The sequence below is a fragment of the Protopterus annectens genome, chromosome 10.part0, assembly GCF_019279795.1.
Source record: "Protopterus annectens isolate FY-2018-M chromosome 10.part0, PAN1.0, whole genome shotgun sequence".
Lineage (NCBI taxonomy): Eukaryota > Metazoa > Chordata > Ceratodontiformes > Protopteridae > Protopterus > Protopterus annectens.
In genome coordinates, this window is record NC_056744.1 from 24331281 (window position 1) to 24348997 (window position 17717).

At 37.5% G+C, this 17717-nt stretch overlaps 1 protein-coding gene across 2 annotated transcripts in view; it reads right to left on the reverse strand.

Moving 5' to 3' along the window:
- The window catches only part of LOC122812915, a 739345-nt gene extending 732353 nt beyond the window's left edge, over nt 1-6992 (reverse strand). The window contains exon 1 of one of the 2 annotated variants that reach the window (XM_044084968.1): nt 6849-6992. In XM_044084968.1, the coding sequence (XP_043940903.1) occupies nt 6849-6885 (37 nt within the window). In that variant the 5' untranslated portion in view covers nt 6886-6992. The remainder of the gene's footprint in view (nt 1-6848) is intronic. The other variant, XM_044084969.1, reaches the window with a different exon arrangement.
- Between the last annotated feature and the right edge of the window lie 10725 nt (nt 6993-17717).

Below are 17717 nucleotides of genomic sequence, written 5' to 3' on the forward strand. Positions count from 1 at the left end.
GATGTCCCCACTAACCCTGTGAACATTAAAAATAAAAAAAAAAACAAAAACAAAATAAATAAAATGTATTAAATTCTTATGTATAAAAAACAGCAGCAAACCTCCCATTGCACATTACCTTCTTCTTCTTCTTCTTCTTTCGGCTGTTCCCGTTAGGGGTTGCCACAGCGGATCACCTGTTTCCATTTCTTTCTGTCCTCTGCATCTTGCTCTGTCACACCAACCACCTGCATGTCCTCTCTAACCACATCCATAAAACTTATCTTAGGCCTTCCTCTTTTCCTCTTACCTGGCAGCTTCATCCTTAGCATCCTTTTCCCAATGTACCCAGCATCCCTCTTCAGCACATGTCCAAACCAACTCAATCTCGCCTCTCTGGCTTTGTCGCCAAACAGTCCAACCTGGGCTGACCCTCTAATATACTTATTCCTAATCCTGTCTACTCTCGTCACACCCAGTGTAAATCTTACCATCTTTAACTCTGCCACATCCAGCTCTTACTCCTGCCTTTTTGTCAGTGCCACTGTCTCCAACCCATACAACATAGCTGGTCTCACTACCCTTTTGTAGACCTTTCCTTTCACTCTTACTGGTACTCATCTGTCACAAATCACTCCTGACACTCTTCTCCACCCACTCCACCCTGCCTGTACTCTCTCATTCACCTCTCTTCCACACTCACCATTACTCTGAACTGCTGATCCCAAGTATTTAAACTGATCCACCTTCGCCAACTCTCCTCCCTGCATCCTCACCATTCCTCTATCCTCCCTTTCATTCACACACACATATATTCTGTCTTAGTCTGGATGACCTTCATTCCTCTCCTCTCTAGGGCATATCTCCACCTCTCTAGGTTCTCCTCCACCTGTTCCCTACTCTCACTACATATCACAATGTCATCTGCAAACATCATAGTCCACGGGGATCTCATCTGTCAACCTGTCCATCACCAGTGCAAATAAGAAAGGGCTCAGAGCTGATCCTTGATGTAATCCCACCTCCACCTTAAACGTATCTGTCACTCCCACTACAGTCCTCACCAATGTCACACTACCATTGTACATATCCTGTACCACTCTTACATACTTCTCTGCCACTCCCGACTTCCTCATACAATACAACAACTCCTTTCTAGGCACCATGTCAATAAGTCCACTAAGACACAATGCAACTCCTTGTGACCTTCTCTGTACTTCTCCATCAACACTCTCAGAGCAAACATCGCATCTGTAGTGCTCTTTCCTGGCATGAAACCATACTTCTGATCACTAATCATCACCTCCGTTCCACTACTCTTTCCCATAATTTCATGCTGTGACTGATCAGTTTTATCCCTCTGTAGTTACTACAGCTCTGCACATCATCCTTATTCTTAACACTTTTTCTCCACTCCTCAGGCATCCTCTCACTTTCCAAGATTTCATTAAACAATCTGGTTAAAAATTCAACTGCCATTTCTTCTAAACACCTCCAAGCTTCCACAGGTATGTCATCTGGACTAACAACCTTTCCATTCTTCATCCTCTTCATAGCTATCCTTACTTCCGCTTTGCTAATCCGTTGCACTTCCTGATTCACTATCCCCACATCATCCAGCCTTCTTTCTCTCTCATTCTCTTCATTCATCAGCCCCTCAAAGTACTCTTTCCATCTGTTCAACACATTTTCCAAGCTAGTGAGTATGTTTCCCTAATTATCCTTTATCACCCTTACCTGCTGCACATCTTTCCTACCTTGGTCCGTCTGTCTAGCCAATCGGTACAGGTCCTCTTCTCTCTCCTTAGTGTCCAACCTTTCATACAACTCTCTATACACCTTATCCTTAGCCTTTGCCACCTCTCTCTTTACCATGCACCTAGTCATCTCCTTATACTCCTGTCTACTTTTTTCACCTCTCTGACAATCCCGCTTCTTCTTCACCAACCTCTTTCTCCGTATACTCTCCTGTACTTCCTCATTCCACCACCAAGTCTCCTTGTCCTCCTTCCTCTGTCCAGATGTCACACCAAGCACCTTTCTAGCAGTTTCCCTTACTAGCTCTGCTGTAGTTACCCAGCTATTCTGTAACATTTCACTGCCACCCACTGCCTGCCTAAACTCTTCCCTGAACTCCACCTCACAATCACCCTTTTTCAATTTCCACCATTTGATCCTTGGTGCTGCCCTCACACTCCTCCTCCTCTTCTTGATCACCAATGTCATTCTACAGACCACCATTCTATGCTGCCTAACAACACTTTCCCCCATCACCACTTTACAGTCTCCAATCTCCTTTAAACTGGCCCTCCTGCTTAGGATATAATCCACATGTGTGCATCTCCCTTCACTCTTGTATGTGACCCTATGCTCCTCCCTCTTGTTAAAATACGTATTCACCATAGCCATGTCCATCCTTTTTGCAAAATCCACTACCATCTGACCTGCATTCCTTTCCTTAACACCATACCTACCAATCACTTCCTCATCCCCTCTGTTCCCTTCACCAGTATGCCCACTGAAATCTGCTCCGATCATCACTCTCTCAGCCTTGGGTACAATCATCACCACTTCATCCAACTCACTCCAAAATGTTTCTTTCTCATCCATCGCACACCCAACTTGTGGAGCATATGCACTAACAACATTCATCATTACACCATCAATTTCCAGCTTCATAAACATCACTCTATCCGACACTCTTTTCACCTCCAAAACACTCTTGGTATACTGTTTCTCCTCCCATCCACACCATGATAGAACAATTTGAACCCACCTCCAATACACCTGGCCTTACTTGCCTTCCACCTGGTCTCTTGTACACACAATATAGCAACCTTCCTTCTGTCCATCATATCAGCTAGCTCTCTCCCTATACCAGTCATGTTGCCAACATTCAAAGTTCCTACCCTCACTACCACACTCCTAATCTTTCTCCTCTCTCCCTGCCTTCGGGCATGCCTTCCCCCTCTTCTTCTCCTTCTCTTCCTTCGGCCAACAGTAGCTCAGTTTCCGCCAGCAACCTGTCGGCTAACAGAACAGATGGTGGTCGTTGTTAACCCGACCGATCCGGTATGTAAATCTCTACTGGTTTCTGCATATCTCATTTGGCAAATGTTTTACGCTGGATGCCCTTCCTGACGCAACCCTCCCCATTTATCCGGGCTTGGGACTGGCACGAAGAAATGCACTGGCTTGTGCATCCCCAGTGGCTGGGTTCCGTTGCACATTACCTATTCCCCCCTAATTGTAAATGCACTATTAACTCTGGTAAGACCTTAGTTTCAAAAAACTACTGAGACTGAGGGCATCATTGAGTCCAGGGAATTTAGTGGCATTAAATTTGATCTGCCAATATAATTCCCTGAACTCTAAATATTTAATCTTCCCATGGACAACTGATCCAAAAGATGTTTAAAAGAAAGGATTAATGAGCATGTCTGGGATATCAGGATTTGTAATAGTAATAGTGCCCTATACAAACATTCCATTCAATTCTCTGGACATAAATTTAAGTTTTTGGTTGTGGAGAAAGCATTACAGGATCCACCAGAGTTAATAGTGCATTTACTGTTGGGGGGGAATAGGTAATGTGCAACGCGAGGTTTGCTGCTGTTTTTTATACATAAGAATTTAATACATTTTATTTACTTTGTTTTTGTTTTTTCATTTTTATTTTTATTTTATATGTTCAGAGGGGTAGTGGGGACATCCATGTTGTTGTGCACATGGTGGTGTTATGTTTATCATAATATATATTTTTATAATGTTTTGGTGCTTTAAATGTTCTTTCAACAGTTTTTAACACTGATCAATTTTAATGTCATGTGACTTGTTTTTTTTTATATAAAACGGTTTCAAGTTGAATGAGTTATCATTCTGAGGAAGTCAGCTGATTGAAGCTGACGAAAGCACTCAATAAACTGGATTATTAATTGGTGCTTGGATAAGTCTCTTCTTGGTTTTTACACTAAGTTTGGTGTTTGGTTCCTGGTTTTTGTGTGGTACAATTCAGTTCAGAATTGGTTTTCTTCAAACATGTGGCAGTGGTCAGAGAGTACTACGCTCAACTTTGATGTTGTAAGATCAAAAGATGGCGAGTTCTGTTCCTACATCAGGTGCTTGTATTCATAGACTGGCAGCTAATGCAGAGAATTAAGATTATGATGTTTAATTAAGCTGCTTCCTGTAGTCCAGGGTTTGAAATCCCCAGCCTCCATATGCCTACTGTGTGACTTTGAGCAAGTCACTTAACCATGTTCTCGGACAATTGGGAAACTGGGCTAGGCTCTTCTATGACCTATTGGACCTCATGCCTAGTAGCCTCCTATAAATCTATCACAAACCTATGTTTGTTTAAATAAATAAAACACCCAGATTAATACTAAAAACACTCAGAATAAATAATGTTTTTCAGTAGTTATAGTATACATCAAAATGCTTTGAAATATAATGGATTTTTTAAACTAATATGTACATGAAAAAATGCAAACAGAAATCCAAGTGCTGCAGTTGACCTGCCAATATTTTGCACTTGCCTCATCCTTTACTTGATTTCTTTTAAGCAACTCTGAACCCTTTTAATAATTTATTCTGCACCACTGTCTTACACAAGGCATGCATGGACACTACTACCTTCTCCATGAACTATGTTTTGAGCATACAAAAAATACAAGTGGGAAAAATTATAAAGGTCTACCAAGTGCAAATGCTGCAGTTGACTGACATACTTTAAACCTGTTCCCATCCTTTCCTTGCTTTGTTTTAAGCAACTGTGAACTTGTCCAATTATTTAGGTTGCACCCATTGTCTTAGGCATGGCATTCTAAACTACTACCACCTTCTCTCTGAATTTATTTTTTTTCTCAAGTCCAACTTAAAATATCAGGGTTTATATACAAGGCTGGAACAAGCCTCTCAGCTATCCATAGTTTTGCAGAATGTCCATAACTTTGTCTAATATTTCTTCCTTGTCCCTCATAAAGTTTTGATTTCCTGTTAACTCACAGAGGATTCCAGTCACTCATTGTCAGCCATTAGAATTTCATACTTTATTGATAACAAAAATGCATATTGATGCCAACCTGTTGTTCTATTAACTTTTTGAAGAGTGAATTAGAGTGATATTTAAAAACTGAAATTTGTCCCTGATTTTGAGCCTTCGTCCTCCCCTCCCCCATTATTTTTGGCTTTGTCCAGAAATCTTTAGCAAAAAATGTGAGAGTATGCACACATTGTGTTACCACAATATGTGACATGAATTACAGTATAATTGATAACTTCAATCAATGTTCAGTAAAAGAAACGTCAAAAGAAAGCAAGCACATCCACGTTTTAACTTTAAGAGGGGTGTTCAAAGCAAATTTCAACTTTCAGGATTCAGATACAACATGAAAAGGTCTGTGCTTAATTCTCCCAAAATCTTTAGAAATGTACTGATGTTCTGTGAAGTTAATGGTTTGGGAGGAGCAAAAAGACGTTAGGGAAGCATTACGTTGATACTATACGAATCAGATGCACTTGTTGGTCCCGTAGCTCTCAATTTCCTACCTTCAGAATCAGCCCTAGCAAAGTCGGCCAATCAGGGACACATTTCAACAGAATTATGGACAGATCCAGAAATAATCATGGACAATCAAGGACACTTTTAAAATATTAATACTACTAACTTGAGACACTGGCGTAATAACAGAATGTGAATTAATACACCTGCTCTGAAGTAAAATATGCCCATAACTCTTAACTATCGTCATTATGTATTAAGTATAATTCACCACCTTTTCTCCAAAAGTCACCAGTTTTAGGTAGGATTAAGAGGAACAGAGCTAAACATTGAGTCAAAATCAGGGACGATGGAGAGGTTTACAGACAAGCACTTAAATCAAAGAAAATCATAGACCGTGTTCTTAAAATAACAGCGCTGTTATCTACAGAAGCTGATAGTAAGAGAAAGTGAATGAACTATAAACTCTAATTATGGAAATTATTTATTAATTGTATTCCATCATTTTTTTTTCACAAAAGTCGTCAGTTTTAGGAGGGATTAGAAGGGACACAACAAAATTTTGAGCCAATATCAGGGACTGTTGGCAGCTACACTTGTACTACCCAATAAACGGTCGATCCGATTTTTTTTCCTACAGTCACAGTACAGTATGCCATCAGTTTAATACGGTTCCAGAAACATTGAACAGTGCATCCAGTTTTGAAAATGGTTGTGCTCCATGAACATTACACGTACGACCTTACATAAACCCAACAAGTCGTAACAACTTAGAGCCAAAGCAAATGTGTCAGATCAAGCATTAATACTTAAAGCGTTTATGAGTTCAGACCTCCCTGAATAGTAATGCATCGGTTGTATCCTACGACCTAACACATACAAGGAGTTAAGAATCAATATTTCATCCATTAAAACGTAACTGACCCACACATAAACTAAATCAGTATTTCCATGCACAAGACGTAAGCTGAGATGTTGAAGACTGCATTCCAGACATCTGAACTGTAGCTGTACATAAAAAGGTAAGTACTAATACTTCCTATATTTTGCTTTCTCCAAGACAAAATATTCCAAGCAAAATAAATGACATTTAACGAAACATGTTACTGACAATCACTAGTCACAGCTACGCAATAAATTTTGCCACATAACGTAACACAACAAAAAACAAACTCAGGGAACTCGTTGGATTGCGGAAGTATGTGTGTGTGTGCGTATATACATATAACAAGCTGATACACTTGTCACAGCCTGACACCGCCGGCAAACATGCGTGTCCCACACGTAGATCTTAAACAATGATAAGGTGCATTCAGCGACATTCCTACATTATGCTTCTGTCCCTGCCTCACCAGGTATTCCTCACCTTTTAGGGCACCCAGCAAAGGGTCTTTCCCAGACATTCTACGAGAGCAACAAGTCCCGATGTTACTATGCAACGTCTTTAATAGGAAAGTATCAACACCATCCAGAACAGCCTTGCTTCTTGGCACGTTACTGGATATATATATTAAGTTGCCACGCTATGTTTCCGCAAACACCAGGTACAAACCATCTTCACACCACAAGATTTGTGTTATTGCCACTTCACAGTAGTCAACAGCACAGAATACTTGGGTACCTTCTCTACAATACTAAGGTACTTATAAATTAAACAGGGCATACATTCACTTTATTAAATAATAAAAAAAAAAAGAAATGACAATGTCAAGCTCTTTTTACAAACTCCCCTCAAAAGTGTGAGACTGAACTATTCCAAACAATCTGTCCGTGTGGAGCACGGCGACAGGGAGGAGGAGCTTTAATACAATTTTTCGACGTACTACTAACACATTGATGTTTTTTATTTAAATTGACTTTACCCTTTTCTATATGTTATTTTATCAGGCATACTGTGGGCGTTCGATTTATTTCAAGATTCTAATGATGAGTTCTATGCTGTTTACGCATATAATACTAATTATATAAGTGTAGGGGGGGGCGAGTGTCTGTGTGTGCATATATATATATATATATATATATATATATAATATATATATATATATATATAGATAGATATAGATATATAATACAAAATACACATGGGGAGAGGTGTAACGTGTAACCCCCACATTAGACCTGTTTCTGAGTTACGGACCACAAAATAACTAAGGAAAAGTATAACAAGTTTACACAGACCGTCTGAGTTTTGTGCAGACTGCAGGTGTGTGTAAACTATAGTTGAACAAACTCTTCGTTTCCGTAACTCCCGTATACACATAGCTATTAGAAATCAGTACTCTGCGGCCGCGGTGGTGCAGTGGTTGTCATTGCTACCTCACAGCAAGAGGTTCTCCGGATCGATTTTCGGCTGGGGGTGCCTTTTGTGCTGAGTCTGCATGTCCTCCTTGTGGTCGCGTGGGTTTCCTCCCAAAGTCATGCTGTAGGTGGATTGGACACTCTAAATTGTGAGTGCGTGCATCATGTTTGTGCCTTCTGTGGAGGATTGGGCGCCGGGCTGGCAACTCGACACCGTAAAACTCCACTGCCAGTCATGAGCGGATATGTGATCCGTTGTGGCAACCCCTAACCGGGAAAAGCCGAAATCAGTACTTTATAGTCCTTTCTCGAATAATTAACAGTCTGCATATCTGATGTAGATTTACTTCCCATCCTCTAGAAGCACAAAAACGTGTAAATGAAAACTCAGCATTCTACCTTTTCTAACCACCAAATCCTACGTCTGTCAAACTAAATCTACTTATACTTCCGCTGATATAAAACCTTAGTCATGGATTACCTAACCGCAGTAATACAGATTCTTTCACAAAAAAAAAAAAAAAAAAAAAACAACACTTCATATTCACTGCCGCCTGTTATAAAGGAATACCAATATGCCAGTCATACCTCTTTGAGCAAGAAATATGTACAAAGCCATTAAATAAAGAGGGACATATTGCCCATATAAACGTTGAAAATTGACAGAATAAAAGGTTATGCATTGTTTGAAGAATATGAAGTCCGAAACGAAAACGTCTGTCATTATTTAGCGACTTCCATCTCAAATGATTTCGGGTACACTCATTTTCCGTTATCGGGGCAAAATATGTCATAAGCGGTTGGAATGTCACCACGCTGTCGCGTCTGAAAATCTGTAGAAGATGCATTTTGATGCAACTTTTTTTTCACTTTCACACATTTTAACTCATGTTTTATGGGGATCACAGCAAAAATATCAGCCAAAACTCTGGATATTCTGCGAAAATCTGTACAGTTGAGAGGTATGTGCCACCTTATTGCAAAAAGCTGGGACTCGTTATGAGAAAGGATTAAAACTTAATATCCTAGATATTTTTGCGTTAGAGAATCATGGATAAAACATAATCACTGTCTCTTTATCTTTCATGCAGTCAAATTATGAACCGTACTTTAGAATAGACCAGGGAAAACAAATGGCGGTAGTATTATTATTTTTATCAGACACCATTTCAAATTTAAAAATACACTTATCGGTCAAAAACCAATCCCAGCAAACATGCACGCGCGCGCGCGCGCACACACACACACGCACACACACACACACACACACACACACACATTTATACTTATACACACACACACATATATTATATGTCATTCTGTCTGGACTACTCAAAATTGTTTAAACCAAACTGGACTGCAGTTCAACTACAAATAAGTAACTCTACAAAGATCAACATAGTTGCTGCCTGTCCCTACACTCTCATTCCCTTCTCGTCAAGAAGTGACTTCTAAAAGGTATTCTTAATACCTGTCAACCTTTTACCACAAAAAATCTGGACAAAACCTAAAATAACGGGGGACAAATGCCCCAAAATATGGATAGATGTCAAATATTGCTCTTGTAAACTTAGTAGCTGCTAGAATAACAGTATTTGTGTTAGCATGTATTTTCTGAAGGATATGAGGTCTGAAAAAAAGGTCACCCTATATTCAAGAAAGTTTGCCCAGTTACCTCCTCTCTCCTGTTTTTTGACCTTCTCCAACACACAAAATCTTTTGGCAGGTATTATTGAATGCAACCATGAAACCTGGCTTAAATTATGGAATATTAATTAGTAGTTTGCTTAATAAGAGAGCAGAAAATATTTGAATCAAATGGGAAAATTAAGGACATATGGATTATTTACACAACCACTGGAAGTGATTATAAATGCAAGAATATTTTATTGCGTGGGTGATTGGTGTGTAAATTTTAGTTGTAGATAGGGGTAGTAGTTTAAATAAACATATCAGTGGGAAATGCATACCAACTAATATAAACAGTAGGTTAGGAAGTTCCAAGTAGTAGGTTTTTAGCAACAACATATATACGTTTTTATTGTTTAAAATGTAATTATTAGTTTTTTACTATTGTGGTATTAATGTGTTTAAAGAATGATGAATTTCTAAGTAATGTTTGTGGATCACATGACATTATGGGTTTTTAAACAGGGGGAAATGATGTGTTATTTTGTATCTGATGAAGTTCCGTTTTGTTGAAAGCAAATAAAGGAACGAAAGCGCTCATACAACCTTTCTTGGAATAATTTTGATGTGGCTTCCTTGCTTAAGAAGTACTTCTAGTGCCTTTGTTTTATGGATACCTCTCAACCTCTTAAAGCAAGAAATCTGGACAAAGCCATGAATAAAAGTGGGACAAATGCCCCAAAATAGGGACAATTTGTAAATATTACTTTAACAAACTTAGAAAGTTGACAGAATAACAGGTTTGCATTAGCATTAATTTTCTGCCAGGTATGAAGTCTGAAACTCATATGTCTATCATTATTTTCTAACTTCAATCTTTAATGATTTGCCAGTAATTTGCTAGAAAAACACAATTTTATGAAAAATGGACCAAAAATATGAGGCGAAAATCTGCACATTCTGTGAAAATCTGTACAGTTGAGAGGTGTGCCTGTGTCAGAGCTTTAGGTAAGTGGGACAGAAATGTCTGTAACTGCTGAGGAGTCTGGTATCCTCATTGACAAAGAGTAGACTGCTGCAATTAGGAAGAGTGATGGGGTAAGTAGGGGAAATTACCAGAGCAAGCAAAGACTATGCATGGAACTTAACAGGGGGAAACCCAATCACTATAAAAGGTAATAATGAGAGGGCTAAGGGGGGTGGGCTGCTAGCTGATTAAGAAGAAATGCAATAGTGGGGTCCTAGTAGTGTGCTGGCCACTTTTCGAGTTTTACAGAAATTGCGTTTCCACTTTACTGAAGGAAGGAAGGCCATACTCTGGTCCAGTTTACTGAGTCACTTGAGCGTGGTGATCTTGGTCTAGGCTCTTTGTAGGATTAGTGTTCAGGCAGTAGCTAGAGTTTGTGGACCACAGTAAATGCAGTTAGGGACTGAAAAAGATAAAAAAGACATATATATTTGAGGGTGAAAGGACAGCGTGAGCAAAAACAGTAGTGTAGTTTTAAAGGATTAAAACACTGATAATACTTATCAACTAAAGTTTTTCTATTTTCAAGTTATTAAACCTAACACTTTGCAGTTTCAAAAGCTATGATGAAATTTTAACAGAGTTGTACTAGTTAAGATAAACATAGATGTAATAAATCAAGTGCACAGCAGCTTATGTTATCAGCTCCCATTTACCTCAACTATAAAAAGAAGTACTGAGCCAAACCACTACAAATGGAAACAATTAGGGGATTTGAGGTAAGAACAACAACAGCAAAAAAAAAAAAATGCAATATAAAAAGTGCACTTTGACTTAATAGCTTACCTGGTTAGTGGCCATTGTTATGTTTTGGAATGTAGGTATTTTCAGAGAAGCATGTAGGGGAAGAAAAAAATAAAACCAATCCTACTATATAACAAAAATAAGTGTTGCAATAGCCAGGTAAATGTTACTTAAATGAGCTTCAATCCAGTAGTGGAAAAAACAGCTTAACCACAAGGTAGACAGTTGAGGGTACATACTATCCTCTAAATAATCAGTATACATGAGAAAACAAGGCTCTATAGCAAGGTAAACACATGAGTGACTACACCATGCTAGTTATTTGGTTGTGGTAGTAGTGGCATACACATGGAAGTGCAGGTAGTGTTTGCGTACGCTATGTATGCTTAATTCGTTCTAGACACTAGGATACCAATTAAAAACAGTTGGAGCCTTATTTCCACAGGTAGCACGATACCCTTGTACAGAGTCTATTCAAAGTAACATAGGAAAAAAGGCTGTTAATTCCTAATATGTGTAGGGCATCCGAAGAAAGGCCGATATACTACAATGGTAAGGTGTGGTATCTTAAGGACTGCAAAAATTAACCATTTCAGCAGTTTATCACTCCTTTGTAGACCATTACAGATATTCTTTAGGAATCAGATCAATTGTATAGGCTGCATTTGAGACACATTGTCATTAGTCTAAGTCACAAAGGCTGAGAGAAAAGATGCAAACATAGTAAGTGTTGGCAGCAGAAATAGTAATACAAAAACGAGTACACTTAAGCGGTGAACATACTACTGGAGGATGAAAAGAGACCTGGAGCCCTGCAGATTGTTTTCTAAGGGGATAACTCGACTTGAATTCAACAATTAAATATGGTCTAGTTGGGAAATATGGGAGGGGAGGAACTAGATTTTGCTGGTAGGGGACACCTGATCAATGATGTTCAGTGACTAGAGAATACAGTGGGTTAGGATTTCTGAGCCACAAAGCTAAAAATGGAGTGAGTCTACAATAAAAAAACAGTCAATTAGCTCCTGTGTCAGAACTTCGGGTAAGTGAGATGGAAATGTCTGTAACTGCTGAGGGGTCTGGTATCTTGATTGTCAAGGAGTAGACTGCTGCAATTAGGAGGAGGGATGGGAGTGGAGTAAGTAGGGGAAATTACCAGGGCAACCTAAGACTTTGCGTGAAACTTAGAGGGAAAACCAATCACTATGGAAAAGGTAGTAATGAGAGGGTTAAGGGGGGGGGGGCTGCTAGCCGATTAAGAAAAAATGCAATAGAGGGGTCCTAGTAGTGTGCTGGCCACTTGTCTAGTTTAACATAAATATCGTTTCCAAATTCATAAAGGAAGGTAATACTCTGTTCCAATTTAGTGAGTCACTTAAGCATGGTGATCTTGATGTTGGCTCTTTATGGGGGATTAGTGTTCAGGTAATAGCTTGAGTTTGTGGACCGCAATAAATCCACTTAGGGATCTGGTCCAATTTACTGAGTCGCTTAAGCGTGGTGATCTTGGTCTTGGTTCTTTATGGGGGATTACTGTTCAGGTAGTAGCTGTGAGATTTGACATATTCTGCTTTCAACAGTGAACAAGTTAAAAATGGCTTTCAGTGGATTTGTCTGAAAATGTATAATAAATACTTTGCTTTTTAGTGTAGTACAAAAGTGCACATAGTTTAAACTCTTGGGAAAAGGCATATAGCTTGGTGTTCATTGTTATTAGAAATCAGAAGTAAAATATTTTATCTTTATAAACTATGCAGTTTACGAAATTTATTATCTACAAGCAGGTCAAGACGAACTCTTGTATGCAGCTGTGTCTCGTCAATAGGACGTGCAAGATAAGAGCAAGGCCGAGGAGTTATTCATCAGGAACGGAATATTTGAAATTTGGGAAACAAACTGTCAGCAGACCAGCTTCAAGGGAAAGACTTAGTATTCTGGCAAATTCTCTAATCTGCTGATGCAAGCAAGAAAGAGACTATAAAGTTTGGACTTCTTTTGTATGAGAGACATTGATTCTTACAGTTGATGCTGTAAGCTGAAGTACGGTTTTGCTACATGTGTATCTTTCATTGTTATACTAGATGTTACTTCGTATGCAGTAAAGGAATGTTCATATCAGATTGAAACACCTCAGTTGTCTTCACTGAGTAATAGTACAGACTACCTTTTAGTGTAGTAACATAAATTTTACAGTAGCTAGAGTTTGTAGCCTACAATAAATGCACTTAGGGAGTGGTGAGCAGAGTACTAGAGGACGAAGAGAGACATGGAGCCCTATAGATTGTTTTCATTTCATTTCATGATCTTAGACACACACACACAGATATATATATATATATATGTGTGTGTGTGTGTGTGTGTGTATATATATATATATATATATATATATATATATATATATATATGATATATATGTGTGTGTGTGTATGTGTTATATATATATATTCTTCTTTTGTATGAGAGACATTGATTCTTACAGTTGATGCTGTAAGCTGAAGTACGATTTTGCTACATGTGTAGCTTGCATTGTTCTACTAGATGTTACTTCGTATGCAGTAAAGGAATGTTCATATCAGATTGAACCGGCTCAATTGTCTTCATTGAGTAATGGTGCAGACTACCTTTTAGTGTAATAACATAAATTTTACAGTGGCAAGACCAGGTCAGTTCAAACAAAACAGGGAGGTGTGACCTGCAGAGGTGCATTTCACAGTGTGACATTCCTGCACAGTTCTTCTTTTGAGTGCATTCTTTATTCTTACTACTTTGTCCATTGCCTGCCGGATGGAACCACTGCGGTGCAGCACAGAGCAGTACTGTAATACTTCAGAAAGTCGGTGAAATAGGAGTTCAAGATGGCTACCGTCCTGTGAACAGGGTAGGAACTCAGCTCTGCATAACATCAACATCTTTAACCAACATTTTGTGAAAAAAAAACACTATGTGCAGTTTGTCTCTGTGCTACAAATTCTACCTGTAACAAATATTTCAGCTTTTAAATTCTCCTGAAAAAGAAGTTAATACCAAAAAGGGCCAGACAGGCAAACAACAACAGCATCCACAAGACATCTAAAATCTTCAGTGAACTTCTCTACTTTCTAAAAAAAAAAAAACCCTAAACATGGAAGAGTTAAAAAATAGCTCTACAGCCTATCCAGAGGCTATTCCCTTCGTGACTCTCTAGACAGATTGTTAACCCAATTTCTGATACTGAGAGTTAAAAGTCTCAAAATGAACTTAAAATTGATCAATTACAAAAAAAAGCTAGACTCCAATTGCTCTATTCAGGAGGATTTATTACAAAATATTAGATCTTGAGGCAAGATCAAGACGAATCCTGCTCTAACTGCTCAAATATCAATTGAAAAGAGCTCACAGAGCCTTTAGACAAGTTGCAGACAATACACATTAATAAAGAATCCCAAATGTTTATGTGAAGATCTTAAACTACCAGCATGGCCTCAATCTCTTACTTTCAGGGCAAGTATTGTTTTGTAAAATGTATATAGTGTTAGCTTACTCTAGTAGTATACTTCATTAAGTAATGCTTTAACTTTTAATTTGTTAATCTGTATTTGACAAATGTTGGAATAATGTCAGTGTGCAGATTTCACATTAGTAATCAGACCCTGGGTTTCCTACTAGTTTAAATACATTGTAGAAGGTATTGTTCATGCATTTTCCTAAGTAGTTAAAAGTCATAAGTGTCTTCTATAGTATTTATGTTATAGTGGAATGTTTTGAATACCATTGTGCAGACTTTACTCTCTCATCTAATATAATAAGAATAAGATAATAATTCAATAATATTGTTGTGAATATTGTCCTCAGTGCATATATGGTCCCTTTTATACTAAGGGGGATATTTATGGGATCATAAATTTAAGGTATGTCTCGTGGACATGACACTCCAGCAGGTTTCGGTCTCAGAGATGTTTTTTATTGTTTCAGTTTTAGACATTTGTTGTTAGGCAGGAAGGGTGTTTCTTTAGCGGTTTTTGCCATATTCTATACTAATAGAGTATAAGTAGTTTTAGGTTATGATATATTATCCCCCATGTCTTTTTATTCCTTTTATACTTCCATACCACTTTTACTATTCCCCATGGTGAATGTATGTTGATATAATGATTATATTTTTGGAATGTTAGGGATTAGGAGATACAAAAAAAGGAAAACTCTTCCACATCATGTTGCAATCAAAAGAAAATATGATTTTAGTTCAGGATTTTCAGGACTCAGCTACCAATGGAGCAACCAAAAAAACGCCGAAAAAAGGGAGGAAGATCATTGACTCCGGGAGAACATTTCTTCTCTTTGGAAGGAGGTGCAATGGATTTAAAGATCCAAACTCAACTTTAGCCTTTTTTTATGGCGGCAACTATTATAAAAATGAATATCCTTCCCAGATTCTTGTATATTTGTATATTTTCTAATTATATTATTCCTTACTTTTCAATAAATTACACTCAACCTTCTCTAAGTTTATTTGGTCTCCTAGTTCGGTGAGAATTTCAGATTCTAATTTAATTTCTCTTTCTAAACTATCGTATTAAGGATTTCAAACTCCTGACTTCAAACTTTACAATGATATTATTCAAATGAGATAGCATTATAGTAGAATTATTAAGATAGCACCTCATATCTAACTGGGTAATACTTGGCACCCATTTATTTCACTATATTAGATCCCCAATTATATTACCTTCCTTAAATTCAATCCATCCAAGTTACCTTCTTGAGCAATATTAGTCTAGATATCTATAAAATCTTTTCAGGCCTGAAATATAACGCTTGTCTTTTTCATATAAACTTTTGCAGGTACTTACTTCCAACCAATAGGCACATCTAAATCCCAACCAATACATACATCTAAATTCCCTTGATAAATTTAAATGGTAACTTGATAATGGCATTAATTTTCCCTATTAAGGCGATATAGTCAAACATCTTTTTTCAGTCAAACATCCAAAGTTATCCGAGATCAGGAAAAAATATAATTTATCCAAACCATTGACTCTAATACTCCTGAGCTGCAAATGTGTACAGACTATGGTGTGCCTTTAAAGTTATTCTGGAGAAAATGGGATTTAAAAAAAACACTTTTTTGGCAATTTTTTGCTTATTACTCCTCCCTGATAATATAAAGCTCAAGCTCAAGGTGGTGGTGAATTTTTCAATTGATTATATATCAATATATATCTCATTGCATTGTAATTAGGCATATTAGGGCACAAAATATCTTTTTATAAAGGTAATCACAAGTTCTGTTCTGGAAATTTTTAAATGTATTCTTTGATTGTCTTTCTTAAATACTTTCATTTTTCATTTTTTGTATTATATCTCCTAATGTATTATCTGTTGTATATATTGTGAATGATATAATAGTTGTATGTATATAGTTTTTGTTTGTTGTTGTCTGTGATTTTCTGTGATTTGTATTGTTTGTCTATAAGATAATAAAATAAAAAGATTTTCAGAAAGTCGGTGAAATATGAGATGTGGGTCATACTGCCTGACCTAACATCACCAGCATCTAGTGACTAACAGCAGAGAATTCTTCCACAACTGATCTTCGTGTCAAGACTGGCCACCTTGTCCTGAACATTTGTGGTAAATATTTTCTTCTGTTTTTCTTTTAACAATGAATGCAATTCATGAAAAAAAAAAAAGTATTTTACTGTTAATGTATCTGAATCATATGTAGATGTGTGGAATTATTTAAATACATAGTATAATCAGCATGTTAGCACCTGTAGGTCTTTACTACATTGGGCAGAGGTGTCACAAAATGTAGAGAAATGTTTTATTTAAATGTTGCTTTTTGCATGCCGTGTCATAAACATATTGTACGTATTGTACTAATCCTGGAACACAACCAGGATAAAGTAATGCTTGAAGCACAGACAATGGTTCCTGTTTCTAAAGATTTATTAGAGGGTGATGTAGATGTCAAAGTTTGTACTTTACAGTCTGATTTCCAGGAGTTTATCTTGACCTCACAGGTCACTTTCAGACTTACTGTGATAAATGTAATGTGTGTGGTAAAATGCATGCTGACACTCCTAAATGTCCAAAATAATTTTCTCAGTTTTTGAAAGTCTCACAGACTACAATTAAGACACAGACTGTTATTAAACAAGGCAGTAAAGCTATTTGTATAATAAAAGGGTTAACTGTCCATTTGCAATAAACATATGGCAGGCAACTGGCTGACACACAGCATGATGTCATTGTTGCAAGGGAGGAGATTAACACATTAGAAGCTCAATTAGAGGCACATTTAGCTAATGTTAAAAACTCTCCCTAAGTGGGATGAACAGATGGGTATTTTTAATAACATGATTACATTTATGCAATGATACACTTAAGCGTTGCTTCTGGAATTTTATTCCTCAGCATTTCATGGCTTATATACAGCAAAAGTGGCATAAAAGCACTGCACATTACAAAACAAATAAAAACAGAGATGAGGTTCATGATAAACTGACAAACAGGTTTAATAAACTTCTAAGACATAGAGTGAGTTCAAAAAGT